At 39.2% G+C, this 17,579-nt stretch overlaps 2 protein-coding genes across 2 annotated transcripts in view; one reads left to right on the top strand and one right to left on the bottom strand.

Moving 5' to 3' along the window:
• The window catches only part of snap91a (synaptosome associated protein 91a), a 70,658-nt gene that overhangs the window by 30,574 nt on the left and 22,505 nt on the right, over window positions 1–17,579 (bottom strand). The window contains 7 exon segments of the mRNA XM_085178113.1: window positions 3,339–3,388; window positions 3,482–3,588; window positions 3,808–3,919; window positions 4,334–4,427; window positions 4,994–5,096; window positions 6,764–6,839; window positions 9,239–9,381. Coding sequence (XP_085034239.1) covers window positions 3,339–3,388; window positions 3,482–3,588; window positions 3,808–3,919; window positions 4,334–4,427; window positions 4,994–5,096; window positions 6,764–6,839; window positions 9,239–9,381 — 685 coding nt within the window.
• On the top strand, window positions 11,804–16,929 carry LOC146507998 (uncharacterized). The gene has a single exon (XM_085176480.1). It carries the CDS (start codon window positions 12,130–12,132, stop codon window positions 14,188–14,190), a length of 2,061 nt encoding a protein of 686 aa, XP_085032606.1. The 5' UTR covers window positions 11,804–12,129; the 3' UTR covers window positions 14,191–16,929.

Here is a 17,579-nt window from a genome sequence, read left to right as displayed (position 1 = left end):
CATATTTTTTGATTTTTAACAGTGCACTGAGATTTTTGTTTGGCAATTTTCTCTTTTTCAAGCAGGCCTGCAAGATCAGAAACGAAAGCGCTATACAACATGTTGAACAATCGCAAGTGAGCTTCTCCAAAATTAAAATGGGCTCGGGAGAAAGCCACTTATTTGGGACAATCAGAAAACAAGTCCCTGGCAAAAAGGATTCAGCGAGGTAATCCAGTCTAAATTCTTTCTTTTTTTTTTCCTTTTTGAAATGACGTCATTGCTGGCAGTAGAAACTTATTGCGACACAAGAGGTTCTGCTATCAGCAATAAACACGGGGATTGACTGGGCTGACAAAAACTTGACTGACTTGACACCAATATGCAAGATTGCACCTCCACCCAGAGAGACAAAAGGGTGGATGTATGTATGTATGTTTCTTTTTACAGGAGCAGAAAGGTGACAGCAACATCCTGGGTTGCATGGGCTTTTGAGCCGTGCTGACTTAACCTTTTAATTGCCACTTTTTGTGTCTTTGTGAATTTACCAGCGGTGTGTTATTCATGACCTTGTATTGTTTACAGTGCAGAGGTCACTGTGAGAAAGTGTGCATACAGACGCGCTGCGCTAACATCTATATCACTTTTTCCACAGCAGAGAGCATAATCATATGATCTAATCACATGATTTACAGCAGGACACACCACTGGCTAATGTTTTTTCTTACAACAGGGCCTGGAGTGAAGCTACTTCAGGGGAGAAGCCCTGAGAATTTTTAAGAGACAATGCACAACTTTATTGTGTATGTCTAATGGTGATAAGCTAACATAGGGCAAAAGAGGGTTTTTTCTGGGGAAGTTTTCATTTTTTAAATTGCAGGAACCGTGACATGAGGGATATGGAAGGATTGACTGAGGCGCAGATGCAAACTGTGACTAGGAGACAACACTTCAAGTGGACCAGTGAGAAGCAGGGACCATCTGCAGGACAACAGACAAACGACAGTGGGCTTCCAAAGGATTGTTACGAGGAGATTTTGAACAGCAAAATCTTAAAATAAAATGAAAGAGTTTCGCCGTTGACGCTGAGGAAGACAACTAAGGTGTACGACGTGCTCTGCCTTAAATCTACAGCTGCGTTGGAACAGAAATCGAGGGATGGAGAGAGCGTGCTAAGCTCCAAAAGTGACAGCGCAAGGAAGATCAGCGTTGGAATTATGACTCTGTAAATGGCACAGACACCAGGAGCCATGACTGTGACAGAGAATGACCACCTAATGCTGTTTCACTTTGCCATGCAAAGTACTTTGACACTCTGGAGAAGACATTTCCTCTGTATCATTGTTGTTTCCATTTGCATGTGAGAGCTTAGATTGTGGGGAAGATTAAAGATGAACAAAGGGTGGTGGGAGAACAGTGAAGTGAGGATACACAGTGTGAAACTCCTTTAAGTGTACAATAATGTTGATGTGATATACAGAATGTCAGGAAAGAAATTCTGGTTTTAATGTGATTCTTGATTTTAGAATCAAAGGGTGGGATTGTAGAGGAATTTCTTTCACTAAGGTATTAATCACATTATTTCATTGTTTTAACATGTCTGACACTCATACTTAAGACAAATGGTAGGGGGTGTAGTCAGGATGTTGGGGGGAAAACAGGAACTCCAGAGGACCAGTCTTTTGTCTCTTGAGGATTCTGGGAAGTAGCAAGGGAGTGTGAACCTTAAGGTGTGAAACAGCTGTGTACTGCCTTGGTTCCTGGAGAAGGTATTTAACTGAGAGGTTGACTTTGGCTCAGTGAGACTCTGCTGACCGTCAGTCCCGCGGCCATGGGGGCTCCACAAGCTTGTTTGTATGTTGTGTGCATGAATTAAAAGAATGTTAGCTACCGCTCACTGCTCGTCTGCAGGCTTTATTTAAGTGGAAAAACTTCCACAACAAGTACAATAACACTTTTTTTTCTATTAAATAAAATAAAAGAAATAACTGACTATATTTTTAATTGAGGCACAATAGAAGAACGTAACATAGTGTACAGATTAATAGGGAAAAACCTGAGGAAAATACAACATTGAAACATTTAATGAAGAAGATTTTTTTTGATGCTTGACATGTGTAAGATGTTTCAGGTTTAGATAAATATGAAGGTAGTGCTAGGAAGTTCTTATTTAGCTTAGCCTAAATACTGGTCTATCCATTAAATATTTCACCAGAAAAAACATAACCTGCTCTTTTTTGTCTTTATTAAAAATAGTAAAACTAATTTAATTCCATGTTTCTAGGAATGAAAGATGCAAATAAGAAACGCCTCATTTTTAGTAAACTGACATGACACTGGTTTTGAAATTCTCAGCTAACTTAATGTAAACAGACAGTACCTGAAATGCAGAAACAGGAGGTTAAAGCTAACACGATAACTTCTTTTAACTCTTATGTGAGCTGATATATTTCACAGCCATCCAACCTGTATCTCCAGATAAAGGTGTTCTGTTTCATTTCAAATGTTTTTTGCAACTTGCTCAGCAATGACCTAACAAGCTTCAGACAGCACTACAGCACACTTTTCATGCAAGGCTGCCATGTCTGAAAGGAACAACCTTAGCCACAGAGTTTCCACAGCAGAACAGAGCTTTAAAAACTGCAACTGATTCAGGAAACAGCTGGAAAATTAGGTTTCTCATCCTGGGGATTGCTTATTATAAATACATCAGGAATCAGATTAGGAAAAATTAATCATGTGACTCTATAGCTGTCATGGAAACTGCAGCACAGTCTGAGGATAGCAATCTGCTCTGTTTTATACAGTTGTTGAACGAAAACTAGCTGTGCTAAAATCAGCCACCTGATCAGCAGCATTGCTCAGCATGTCCTAGCTTTCATCCAGCTGGCTAGTCACATCATCCCACTTTGTCAGAGCGCCTGGTGTATGTCTGCTGGGTCTGCACTCACTGTGCAGTGTGCTTCAATTCAGTGCACTCAATGAGAGTTTAAATGGCTACCTAAGCTGTTTGCTCCCAAAGCTAGCTCTGTGCACTGCTAACTACTCACACTCTCAGCCCGAATGATCGATCTGCATCTCTGAAAGTAAAAAGAGAAGGGGAGCCACGGGGACCGTCAACCAACAAATGAACACAGCTTATTGGTTGTGTGGCGGTTGTGTGGTTCCTGTTTGTGAATTTCTGATTGTTGTCAAGTGGGAGCAGTTGTGGTGGACAGCAGAAAAAACAAATAGTAGCTTTAGACATTCATATTACATGCAATATAGTTAGAAAGACCACACCACTGTTAGTTGGTCTGTTAGCTTGTAGTCTAAAATAATATTATATCTCCCAAAATGGCCCAAAACTCAAATTTGACAGTCTTACCTTAGTAAGCTCAGGTATGTCATTTTTGTCTATTCCCACTTCCTTTAAAAGAAAACAGCAAGAGGTAAGACAACAACTGCCAGAATGTACTTCAGCTACCAGCCAATCAGTGACACCTGCTGCTCAGAAGGTTACCTCAGCAATTTTGAAGAATTCGGAAACTCGAGTCATTCTTGTCAGGAACCGCTTGTAGATCTCAAGCCCATCTTTACACTGGCTTCTCTTCATTTGAAAAAATTTTTCTAGAAAGAAAAGAGGTTGAAATGTGACACCCTATCCCCCTGAATTTCACCTAAAGCTTTTCCTAATACTCTGCGGTATACATATCCAAACATTTCCACAGACAAAAAGTATTTGCCACCCATTTTTTCTTTCAGGAGTAGTGTTAGAAATGAAAAATATCTGCTCACCCATCAAGACAGTGGCGTAAATAAAGGTAAAGTTCAGGGGTGACTCTTTACCTAACAGGTTGATGATGCCGTCATTATAGCAGGCATATAACTTGATCAGATCTTTGAAGAGCAGGAGAAAGCAGGCATTTATCACTCCATTGTTGAGATCCTTTGGATGCACCTGAGGGGACAAATATAGCTGAAGTCAAAATCTTCGTAAAATGTTTCCTATGATCAGCGTCTTCATTTAACATAGTCAAATTAGTATGTATACTTGAGAAAAGTTTAATATCCTTCTTCAAAATGGTCTGGCAAGTTACCCAGCACACAGTCAGGTTTACTCGTTCCGTACGAGTGGATGTACCTCCACATTCATTTTTGTAGCGGTCATGTTGTCATCTTGTAGGTCTTTACCCTTCTAATGTTAGACGTAAAGCTAAACTATGACTCCAAACAATGTGGCCTGATATCATGTATCACTTCTTCATAGATGCTGCTACAGTACACAGTTTTGTTAAAGCCGTTCAGTATCTCTAGGGCAATGTCAGGATGCCTTGTAGTGTGACATTGTCGCCTATTAGCGAGTGTCACTCACATCATATTCCAGCAGTGCATCGATCTGGCTCTGCAGAGTAGGCATTCCTTTCAGCAGCTTCTCTACTGACATGGTCCTCATCACACCCTCAGCTCTGAGACAGAAAGAAATGGAAATTGTGAGGTTTAAGCAGCAGCTCTGTAAAACAGAGCCTGGGGAGAAAGCTATTATGAACAACCCCCACTCCCTTGATTATTGGGGAAGACATGGTCTACTAACCACTGAAATGAATCCAGCCTCTGAACCTGTCACACACACAAGTATCCACCACTGTGTCTCATCTGTATTTTGTCTTTATTCTGAAGTCTATTTCTCAGTGCCAGTTTATCTAGCTAGAGGGACCTTGTGACTGCCAGCTAAATAGAGCAGTCCCATCCATAAGCATGAGTGTTACCCCTCTCTGTATTCATCTCTACATGCCAGTAAAGCAATGCACGTGGTTCAGTGCCAGTCTGGAGGTGATGGAGCCAATCCTACTCATAAACATGACCTTTGTGGCTTTGGGATATGTGCTATTCTGACTGATATGGACAGTGACTTGCATAAGGTGTTTATTTCTGATCTTGGGTAAGAAAAGCATGTTAAAAGATGAAAAATCAATAACAGAGCTGAATTAATCATGCAGCAAGGCCATATGAGAAAGAGAAATAGATACTGCACCCTTTCTTGACACGGCCAAAGTCAAAAGACATCTGTCTGTAGGCGAAGGCCTTCTCGTTGAGATAGCGGCTGTAGCGTCTGATAAATGTGGACATGTCGAGGCCTGAGGACAAAATACGCATAAGCATCCACATGCACAGCTCCCAGTGCAAGAAAGACATTAGCAAAGTGTTGAAAGGTTGTATATATAAAAAATGACACCAAAGTCAGACTGGCTTTTTCCACACACTTCCAGTTATGCTAGAATTAGCTAAATGCCTGTCGCTTCAATCTTCATTTAACCTACATGTCTGTATGCAAATTATAAAAGTGAAGCTAAGAGATTTTAGCTAGGCTAGCATAATGGCTGTAAACAGCGAGGAAAAGTTAGCATGACTGTAAAATTTAGCAATTACAACATTATTTAACATATATATGTGTTTCAAACACATATATATGTGTTATATGTGTTTCAAAAAGAAGGACAACTGATCTCTTAAGGGGCTTATGTTTCAACATCTACTCATAATAGGGCGGAGGTATCTTGTTAAAACTAATGACAGGTGGTAGGCCTCACATAGGCTTCTATGGAAAATACTTAAATAAAAGCTTCTGACTGTGGCCTGGTTAGCCAAGTCACAGATTTAATGTTTAATAAAGATGATCCAGGGAAAGTCAAGTCTCCCCTTGGCCTATAAATAATGCTTATTTCAATATACAGAGTTAAACAAGTCTTAAAATTAGCTCTAACATTAAAAGGGCATTTAAGATCTAAGTGGGGCATACCTAGCTCCATAACCCCAGCACTTAAATATTTCAAGGAGCAGCTGTGGGCCTATATTGGGTAAATCATAACATGGAAAAACTGTTTGGTTTGAAATTGTTCTGTTTTGTTTCACTTTGCGTTTTTTTTAATCAGTTCATTTACTTTTCCATTTCCTCTTCATGTGATTTGCAGTTGAATATTTGTATTTTTTTATGGTTTTATAGAAATTGGATGCATGTAAGTTTTTATCACTTATGTAATTATATTTCATCTCTAATAAATAACAAAATGATACAAAATGTGTACAAATGACCAGTTTTAGTTTTACAAAGCTTGTGCTGTTAGTTATGCTACACTAAACTTAGCACTTAGCTTTAGCTTTATATAGAGTTATCTCAACCTAAAGCTAAACTTTGTATTTGTACTACAAAGAATATGAGCTAGTGTCAGCAGCTGATGAGCTTTACTCTGTTCAGGACTAAAAGTATGAAAGCTAGTCTCATTTTGATTACAAGTAAAGACAGCTAACCAAAAGAGTAGTACAGAGCTTCTGACTTAACCTTCCTAAACCACTTTTAAAGGGATACATTTAATGGGGATTTTGTCAGTGTAGAATCACCATAACAGTGCTTACCTCAGTAAACCCAGATTACCATAATCCTCCTGTTAAACTAATTTAGATTTTAAATGGTCTTAAAAATTGCTTTCCACATTATGTAGTTCAACTAGCAGGCAAAATGCTCATAAGAGCAGCTTTTGGACCTACAATTCATCACAAAAAGACAGAAATAACTTCACTGGAACAAAATTGACTGAAAGGAACAGGGGTTATTGGAAGTGTTGCTGCTGCTTGCTTTTAAAATTCAAGTTTGTTCTGCTTTTGTATCTTCAAATATCCTAAACTGAGCTAATAGAGATGCAGAAATGGGCTAAATCAATTAGTGGTGGGATCCAGGATTACTTAAAGTTAGGGAACATGGGCAGGTGTGTCAGAAATTGGAGAGAGGGAAGGGAACACCACGCACCATGGGAGCCAGTTCTGTCCAGGAAGTTGCTGAGGTTGAACAAGGTGTTTCTAGATGCCAGGAACTGGAGGAATCTCTGCAGGAAAAGATGCACACACAAGGTTAGCGAATCATCCTAAGAGACTTCAGTAATGAACACATGGCATATTCGCTGTTAATTCTATAGCTGATTAGCATTTTTAAACAGATGGTTGAATCTCCAAGGAGCTGTTCGGTACAGATACAGTAAGGCCCTCTGAACCCATTGTGGAGAATAGACATAAAAGGTGTGACTCTATATTTTTTTGATTTTCTTGGACAGAAAATCTGCATTGAAGGACCAGTGCTGCAGCTTTATGAGTGGGAGGGTGTGAATATCAAGGAGAGCGCTGGGAAATAAAGTTTCATGTAATAAAGAGAAATCTGCTCAGAAAGGCTTTCTAAGGCTTTCTAAAATGCTATAAATGTGCAAAAAAAAAAAAAAAGAATAAACAAATAATCTAGTCCTTAGGTAAACAAAGATTTTTGTTTTGGTTTGGGTTTTGGGTTTTGGGGGGGCTTTTCTGTGCTTGAAACTATAATTTAAAGAAGATTGAATGGCTTGTTATGGATGAAAATAACAAAGTAAGCTGTATCTGCTCTCGGATCTCCCTCTTTTTTATGTGCTCCCATGGAAAGTCAAAGGAGGCATCAATGACTGCAGATAAGGCATCAATCAAGTCAAAGAAACCATGAAAGGAGGAGCTGGGTTGAAGTGGGTTGTAAAGCAGCTTGCAGATGGCCAGCAATTGTGGCCTGAAAGAGCTTATTATATCTGTTGAAGCTCAAACAAAATGAAAATAACTGAAAATGTGAAGTTAACTAAGGCTAGAAAAAAAAAAATTAGATTTATTTATTTATTATTTTATGTTTTTGTTTTTGTTAAACCTGGTTATTCAAAACAACTAGCTTCCATAAGGCAAACTTCACTATTAAATCATACAGAAGTCTTGTGCCCACATTCACATCCACATCAGGCAGATTAGAGTAAAAACATGGGGAAAAAATTCCCCCCCGTGACATTATGTACACACTGAGATCCGTTATTAAAAGATGCATGTGCAGTGCCATAGCATCCCATTGTGGCCCATGGTAAAGCAATTACACTTGTCCTTTCCTCTGACACCTGCTGTGGGGACTGCAAGGGTCAATACTGTTATCTTCCTGTTGCTAAATCTCATCTGCTTCCTGTCAGCTCCTGCCGGGAAATGCACTCCCCCACCTCATAATAATAAATAGGAAACGTTAGGGCAGAGAAAGTAATGGCTTATTCCCAATTAGCCACAGTGTGTTTGCTTTTCTGAAGAATGTTTGTGTATCAGTATTTCTCTCTCTGCTTTGTGTCATCTGCTGTTTATTTCTACGTGTTCCCCATTCAGAGAATTCTGCTTTCTTTATGTATCAGGACAACATTTGGGTCAGGGGGTCAGGGCCAGGCCAGTCCCTCGGCTAAAGCACAACTGCCATTGAATGAATGGGATTATGTTTTGCTGTTTCTCTTTCTTTATGGTCGGGAGTAGGGACATCCACGGCCATAGGTGAAGAAATGGTAGTGCTCTGACTGATAGTTTCCAACAAACAAATAAAAATTAAGCACAAAACAAAATACAGCAATGATTTTTGGCGTCAGACATACACAAACTCATGGTGGTGTAAATAAATGTATTAAGTCCAAGAGTAGGTAGAAGTCTAACACATATCAAGCTCTACCGCCTCATATAAATACAAAGAAAAGCACAAACTAAACTTTATGCAGGCTGTCGATATTCACAGAGATATGTACACATGACAATAATAATGGACAATAGTGGATGACTCGACAGCACAAAAAAGCCAAACATTATATTTACCGAGCCAATTCATCCTCATATTCACAGAGCTTTTCGTCTGTCTGAACATATACGGTGACAAAAAGATTTTCATTGCCTCTGTGCAGTTTTTTTTCACAATGTTCCTCCCTTGACTGTAACTTTCAGCTGTGTTAAACCTGTAAAATCCCATTTTCTCTTTCAGTTCCCCTTAAAGAGATTTGAACTTCCATTTATTTTGGCCACTTGAGGCCTATAGACATAGAGCTGACAGAAAGTACTGCATGCATTGTGCATCTTTTTCTCTGGAGTGGATCAATGTTTAGATTCACACCTAAAGTTTAAAACTATTCACACACAAAAAAAATGAAAATATCAGTTCACTAGGCTGGCAGAAATAAGAAAACTACTGATTCATCTTTTCTGATTACATTTTCACAAGGAAAAACATAACTGTTGCAGATTTTACCTGTTGTTATGTCTTTATATTGCTGGATGAACTGAGATCAAAACCAAACCTTGTATACATAAACAAGGCTATTCCTGAACAACTACAGGCCTCTGTTGTGTCTGCGGGGGGCTAAACCCACATTAATGGCCACAAAAAGACTCAAAGTGGAAGCTAAGTTTGCGTGTATTGTGATCTCACCTCATTGCCATGCACCATAAGGTGGTGTGTGGTGATCAGGGCTTTGAAAACCACCACCCAGCTGGCATTGCCAGCCCTCTCTATCAGCGTGTCGGCCATCTGGGGGACGTTCACGTTGGTTTCTTGGGTGGCCTGGATCAGGTCTGAGAAGCAGAAGGGAAAGATGGAACAAGAGGTCAGCTCATGGATACTAGCAAGGGACATAAGCAGCACAGGTACAGACTGTACTGAAAGCCTTTTCATTTTAGGAGGTAATGGCAACTCAAACTGCTACACTGAAAGAAGGAAGATGGGCGAGAAGGGACGAATAAGAGTGCACTTGAATAAATGCAATGACACTGCATCTGGCTGCTGCTACATTTCACAGTCACACTCTCACAGTTGTCACTTAAAATGACTGAATGGTTTCACATGCAAAGCACTCCCTCAAATGGAAAAACACCTTCAAATGGAAAGAAATTTTATACAACCTTTTTTCAAACGGTCTTGTTCTCAGAATGATATTAAGGAGCTGCCACTTTTATAAACTAAACTGCCGTGGCCACACAACACATCGTCATCATTGAATACCATCTTTTAGGGCTATAATTAGATATTGATCTCTGTGAACTCTTATTTTGCCAATCGAGTGTCCATTTTTAGTCTGCAGCAGGCTCATCTGTGCAAGCAAGAAGAGCTCATCTGTGTGAGCAGAGCTGCGTTGGCAAGCTACTGATTTCCATCATATTGAAATGTACTTAGATGAGCTCTTCACATTATGCCACTAGAGCCTGGTGTGAGTCACACTGGCTGCTGCTTTGTTTCGTTTCTGCAACCAGTCATTAACACCAGCAGGCAGAGCGCAGAGAGGAAGGCAGTGGAATATTCCACAGCAGAAAGACACAGAGAAGAAAATGAAGCAAGAACTGCAATTCCAATCAGACGTGTGGATCTATGGAGGGCAGTCAGTGCACCACCAGGAAGGAAAAAAAGTTTTTAAGTTGTTAAGTAGCTGAGCGATATTAAATCATAAATTACCAATATCAATAATCTATGTTAATAATTAAATACATTTCATGATGAGGAACAAAAAAGCATAACTTTCCTGTAGAAGATATGACAATATGTTTTCAGCCTGTCATAAAATAGGCAGTCTTTAAAGTGGGCACCTTTAATTATTAGGTACTTAAATGTGATATGCAATTTAATACAAAATACTATCAAGCAAGTTCTTTTTTCATATTCCACAGCCCGGCGGACCTTCCAGCTGATGCTTTACTTTCTCACACGGGGTGTGCGTAGGCACAGGAGAAGAGAGCACGGAATACCAGCACTTGGGAGAAGGCACAACACAGGAGTTGAGGGAGCACTCTGGAGACTTATTGTGTGGTGTACATTTACCCCCACTGTAAATAAATGCACTGTTCATTGCACTAAGTCCAGCATTTGGGTCCTTTCTCCAACATCCCCCACGGCTTGCCCTGGCAAACCATAACAGTTTGCTGATGAACTTTTGTCTGTAAAAGTACAGACAGCTTTAGAAGACACAGGACATGAGATGGGTTCAACATTTCTTTTGAGTTCCATGTAACAATCCCTAACTCTGTAATTAAAGAATGTGCCATTTAATCTTGGCTGGCTAAAATAGGGTGGTGGCCGTTCAGGATTTAGCACAAGTCAGCTTTTGATCAGAACGTTTTCTGGTTTGATCCCTGGCTGCTCCAGTCTGCAGGCCAAATATCCTTGGACAAAATTGTAATCCCAAGTTGCTTTCTGATGCATCCATTGGAGTGTGAATGCTTTATAGAGTTTGTGAAACAGTTGTACATGTGGTCAGATTGTTTTGTATTTGTGTGTGGATTGAAGCACATGCCTGAGAGCACATCGATCACTACACATATCTTAGTTTAAATAAAGTTTTTGATTATTTATTATAAAAAAGAGATGATATATTATATATATATATATATATATATATATATATATATATATATATATATATATACATATAAAATGCAGTGGGTACTCCACCAGCCAACATGCATGTCAGTTAATTTGACACATAACACCAGTTAGTTCCTCCTTTTGGTGAAAGCTGGGCTCTTCAGTTCAGCATGGTACAGCTCCAAAGATTCTGCAACATCACACCCTCTGTCTGCTAATGTTACATCACCTGGGCTGAGGCAGTCCAGGTAATTTCAACAGTTTTTTGTTTTTAAAGTTTAGATATAAAGAAAAAAAGAAAAGTAACATTTGTCACTCTCTATCTTCACGATGGAAGATTCATTTTCATCTCATAAGTGTTAGCAACAGTTCTAGAAAAGGAGACAGGTTTGTTCCAGTGTGCAGAAATGTAATTATAGATGTTCAAACTACTGCACTGTAAAATCTAATTAGTTCCCAGAACTCAAAAAAACTATGCAAACTCGTTACCTCCAAAAAATTGAGTAAAGTTTACTTAAGATGACTGTTGGGACAACTTATTCATTGCAAGTATGCAGTACTAAGAATAACTTGATGTCCCTGAAGGTGCATTATGAATTGTTTACTCACTGACAAACATTTTGAGTTCTACTAAATTAAAAAACAATTTGTGGTAACTTGATTATGATTTAAAAAGAATGATTAACAACACTTCTTGTAATGGTGTTAAAATCAGCCCAGTGTTTATTTTCAAATGCAAAAAGTAAACTAAACTGCCGCCATCTGTTGGCAACTATGACACGTTTAGAATCTTATGACCACTTTGTCCTTTGATCCTTTGATTCTAAAAAATCCTTAAACAGGGGTGAGACACAACCACTTTTAGTCCGTTATTCGCAGCATTTATGTTCGTAGCGTTCAAACATTTGCCAGAGAAATCTTTTAAAACATTTGGATACTTTTGAGAGTGACAGTTTACAGATTCAAACATGTCTCAGAGAAAAAAAAATAAAGAAATCCTTGAAGAGAACGAACACCTGAAAATAAACCAGAGAGACTTGCTGTGCCAACTCCAAGACATGGAGGAGAAAAACAGAGCGCTGCAGGTAAAGCTTGATGAAAGACCGCACACAAAGGAAGACTTTCTTCAAGAAAAAAGGCTACAGGAGATAAAACAGAAGGAAATGGATTTCAAGCTTCAGGACGTGGAGAAACACAACAAAGGCTTGCAAATCAAGCTTAATGAAGCTCTGCAAAAAAATAAAGAGCTCCTCCAAGAAAAAGATCAACAGGACATGAAGCAGTGCAAACTCCAAGGCATGGAGGAAAAATACAAAGCGCTTCAGGTAAAACTTGATAAAACACTGAACAAAAATAAGGAGTTGCTTCAAGAACAAAAGCAACAAGAAATTAAACAGAAACAAACGGACTGCAAGCTTGAAGACGTGCAGGAAAAATACACAGTGCAGAAAATAAAGCTTGATAAAGCACTGCAGAGAAATAAAGATTTCCTTCAAGAGAAAGAACAGCAAGACATGAAACAGAAACATCTGGATTGCAAGCTTCAGAACATCGAGAAACGCAACGAAGGCTTGCAAGTAATGCTTGATGAAGCTCTGCAAAAGAATAAAGAAATCCTTGAAGAGAAAGAAAAACTGGACATTAACCAGAGAGACATGCAGTGCCAACTCCAAGACATGGAGGAGAAATACAGAGCGCTGCAGGCAAAGCCTGATGAAAGACCGCACACAAATGAAGACTTTCTTCAAGAAAAAAGGCTACAGGAGATAAAACAGAAGGAAATGGATTTCAAGCTTCAGGACGTGGAGAAACACAACAAAGGCTTGCAAATCAAGCTTAATGAAGCTCTGCAAAAAAATAAAGAGCTCCTCCATGAAAAAGATCAACAGGACATGAAGCAGCACAAACTCCAAGGCATGGAGGGAAAATACAAAGCGCTTCAGGTAAAGCTTGATAAAACACTGAACAAAAATAAGGAGTTGCTTCAAGAACAAAAGCAACAAGAAATTAAACAGAAACAAACGGACTGCAAGCTTGAAGACGTGCAGGAAAAATACACAGTGCTGAAAATAAAGCTTGATAAAGCACTGCAGAGAAATAAAGATTTCCTTCAAGAGAAAGAACAGCAAGACATGAAACAGAAACATCTGGATTGCAAGCTTCAGAACATCGAGAAACGCAACGAAGGCTTGCAAGTAATGCTTGATGAAGCTCTGCAAAAGAATAAAGAAATCCTTGAAGAGAAAGAAAAACTGGACATTAACCAGAGAGACATGCAAGGTGTGCAGGAACAACACGGAGCGCTGCAGGCAAAGCTTGATGAAACACTGCACAAATATCAAGAGCTGCTTCAAGACCAAGAACAACAGGAAATAAAGCAGAAAGAAGACAAAGAAATTCTTCAGGACTTTGAGAGGAAAAACCAAAACCTGCAAGAACTTTATAACAAACTGAACTACAAAACAACTGAACTGGAAGAGGAAAAGGAAAAGCTGCAAAACCAATGCTCAGAGATGCAGAGTAAGCTCAATGACATGCTGAGAAAAAACACAGAACTCGAGGAACTTTCAGACAACTTGAAGTGCAAAAACACTGAGATGCAGGTGCTAAAGCAACAACTAGAGAAAATAAACGAAACCCTGCAGTGTACACTTCAAGAAATCGAGAGGAGCAGTCAGCCGTTGGAAGACACGCACAACAAATTACAACAGAGTTATACAGAGCTGCACGAGGCAAAGCTAACGCAGGAGGCAACATCTAAAGAAATGAAAGAAAGGCTTGAAGACAAACAAGCCAAATTGGAAAAAGTGGAGAAAACATGCAAGAGACTTGAGAAGGAGAATGCAGAGACAATCGATCAGCTGAGAACCCTCATCCTAGAAAAAAAAGTGCTCGTGGAAAAGCTGATGGAAAAGAAGAAAAAACGCTTCCGCTTCTTCTGGAGGAAGAACACTCCTGCTTTTTCTTCTTTTTCTACTTTTTCTACTGCTGATGTCACCTCGTCTTCCTCCACCTCCGTCCCATCTTAATTTTCTCCTCTCCTCTCCCTTTCTCTCCTGACACCTCTCCCTCCCCTGTCTCCCTTTAACTCCTAACACCTGTCCCATCTCTCCCCCCCCCCCCGCCTCTCTCTCTCTTTTCACCCTAACCCCCCAACCAGTCCCGACAGTTGACTGCCCCCTCTAGAGCCTGGTTCTGTCATAGGTTTCTTCCTTTATAGGAAGTTTTTCCTATCCACTGTCGCACCTAGTGCTTGCTCAGAGGGGATTGTTGGGGTTTTCTCTCCTCTATCTCTTTCCTTCTTTCTATCCCTTTCCTTTCCCTTCTTCTTTACAACCCCCCCCCCCCCCCCCCCTTTCTATTTCCCAAATTAATAATAAACACAATTGGCAAAATTTTAAAAAGTCAGATCAATGTCTTCATTCAAGAATGAATTGTCTTTGTCACGGGGTCATGTGTATTTTGTGTTTTCCTCGGGCTGGTGATCCTTGCAGTCGTTGAGCCCAGGAGTCCAGATTTTTAGTGTTTTAATCACATTTAGTGTTACATTTTAGATCACAGCAATAGGATATCCACAATTTAGGATTCAGGCATTTGTTTTTTTCAATATTGTAATCCTTCTATGATTGCAGGTGTTTAGAGTTAATTCGTTGATTCAGATGATTAGGTTAATCACTCGTTTAGAGAACCTTTTCATGATATGCTCATTTTTTGAGATAGGAATTTTGGGTTTTCATGAGCTGCATGCTAAAATCATCAATATTAAAACAATGAAAGGCTTGAACTACTTCAGTTGTGTGTAATGAATCTAAAATATATGAAAGTCTAATGTTTATCAGTACATTACACAAAATAATGAACTTTATCACAATATGCAAATTTTTTGAGAAGGACCTGTACACTTTGACACACATTGGAACTGTTAGCTAAAGGAAGAGTTACTGAATTTTACAGGAAAAAATATCATTAATATGTCCCAACTTCATGGAACAAAGATATAAGAAAGTGAGGACAGTGTCACAGGCTGGGTCTCTGACCCAGCGCTCAGAGTTCATTTTGTATTTTTCTCATTTTAGATTTGTGATTAATTTGTGTCATTCCTATTTAGCTTTAGTTAAGGAAAGGCAGTTATTATTTATTGTTTCCTTGGTTTCTATGTTTGAGTTCTTGTATCGTTCATCATGTGTTAGGTCTGTTAAGCTTGTTTTCATGTCTAGTTTCAGTGTTTCCTGTTTTATTTTGAAGGAGTCGTGTGTTCTTTGTTCATTGTATTTAGTTTCACTTCACCTGTCCTGTCATTAGGCTCATGTAAGTCAGCTGTTCCTCCATGTGTTCCCACATCCCCTAATCACCTCCTGTGTATTTTAGTTCTCTGTTTTCAGTGTGTCATTGTCAGATCGTCTGCTTTGTTTGCAAGCCAAGAAGTTGTGTCAAGTTTCCTCATGTCAAGTCCATGTTCCTGTTGTAGGTTTTTAGTTAATTTAGCTCACCCAGTTTAGTTTATTGTTAGCCTTGCCTTTTGCCTTTTGTTTACAGTTATTTTGCCAGCCTCAATAAACGGCTTGTTTTCTGTTATTCAAGTCATGTTTCACATTTCGTTTTCGTCTGCATTTGGGTCCACCCTTCACTCTACACACAGTCAGCCCTGCTGATTGTGACAGACAGGGCAGAGGTATTTGCATGATCAGCAAGAGCCATTTCATAAACTGGAATTCAAGGCTCACGTGTAAATTATATCGTAAACCAGAAGCACTCCATCACAGTAGTTCACTCTCTGGGCAGTATTTACTTTTAAGTGAAAAGCATTATATTCTGTTTATATTCATTGTGTTTTCTTTGTTCTTTTTAATCATACTAGAAGTTTGTAGTGCAGTAAAAATCTGATCAAGGTAGCCGGACAGGTTTTCACTTACACAAGCATTACACAGTATTCATTTGTAAATAACTGGACACGAAAAACTAGAGATAAAAAATGTGATATAATATTATACTGCGGTGTATTTTGAACAAACTAGGCAGCTTATTGTCTTTCTCTTGATGATACTTTCTTTCTTTTTTTTATGGCTCAAAACTATTTGTTATGAAAGCAAAACAAACAAACTGATGTTGTATAAATTGATTCAGGATTATTTACTTCGAGTCCAGAAATCATAGCTGTCTCATCAGATCCAGTTGTGACATTAGCTAGAGTTTCCGCGGAGGGTACTTGGTTCTGTATGACAGCACAGCTTTTAGGTTGAATTCAAGCGCTTGAGTACAGCCTGATAATTAGAGGCCTGCAAACTGTTTGCTGATGAACTTTTGTCTGTAAAAGTACAGACAGCTTTAGGAGACACAGGACACAAGATGGGTTCAACATTTCTTTTGAGTTCCATGTAACAATCCCTAACTCTGTAATTAAAGAATGTGCCATTTAATCTTGGCTGGCTAAAATGGGGTGGCGGCCGTTCAGGATTTAGCACAAGTCAGCTTTTGATCAGAAAGTTTTCTGGTTTGATCCCTGGCTGCTCCAGTCTGCAGGCCAAATATCCTTGGACAAAATTGTAATCCCAAGTTGCTTTCTGATGCATCCATTGGAGTGTGAATGCTTTATAGAGTTTGTGAAACAGTTGTACGTGTGGTCAGGTCGTTTTGTATTTGTGTGTGGATTGAAGCACATGCCTGAAAGCACATTGATCACTGCACATATTTTTAAAATCTTAGTTTAAATAAAGTTTTTGATTATTTATTATAAAAAAGAGATGATATATATACACCGTATTTTCCAGACTACAAAGCGCACCTGAATATTAGTAATATTCAAGCTCAGGGGAAAATCCTGTTTTATACATACATTCAATGTTGACTTATCATATGTAAGAGAATATGCACAAAGGGAATTGTCAGGAAAGAGATGGCTGTTTGGAGACACATCCCTTTTATTAATATTTTGAAAAACAAGTTACGGGTACATATTTGCATAACTTTTTAGGGTATATGTCCAAGTGCCGGTAATTACAAGTACGAAACATGTACTGGGCTTCATAAACGAGTAACAAATGTAGTATAACATTAACAATATATGTTATGTATAACAACAGCGTACCAGAAAAATAGATTCGGCCTACCTTTTAGGCTCAGGTGAAGTGACACGGCTTTAACAAAAAGAAAAGTCAGTCATTCACCACCATCTTTCTCTTCTTCCTGCGCACTAAAACCACCAAAGTCCTCTTCTCCAGTGTCGGATACGAACAGGCTCAGGATGGCTACGTCATCCACTCTCAGCTTCTCTCCTTTGTTGTCACTTTCAAAACCAAAGAAATCCTCGTTGTCAGTGTCAGAGTCGAACACCCTCTGAAGGGCCGTGGCGGTGTCCTCCTCTCCATCATGCAGCAGCCCAGCCCTTCGAAATCCGTTGGTGATCATGGATGTTTTCACA

This window comes from Neolamprologus multifasciatus, chromosome 11 (assembly GCF_963576455.1).
Source record: "Neolamprologus multifasciatus chromosome 11, fNeoMul1.2, whole genome shotgun sequence".
NCBI classification, from domain to species: Eukaryota; Metazoa; Chordata; class Actinopteri; order Cichliformes; family Cichlidae; genus Neolamprologus; species Neolamprologus multifasciatus.
The sequence above is the reverse complement of the archived record's forward strand: the minus strand, read 5'-3'. Positions and strand labels throughout refer to the sequence as shown.

Coding starts and splice junctions, on each gene's coding strand:
- LOC146507998 (XM_085176480.1), top strand. CDS start 12,130: ATGTCTCAGAGAAAAAAAAATAAAGAAATCCTTGAAGAGAACGAACAC.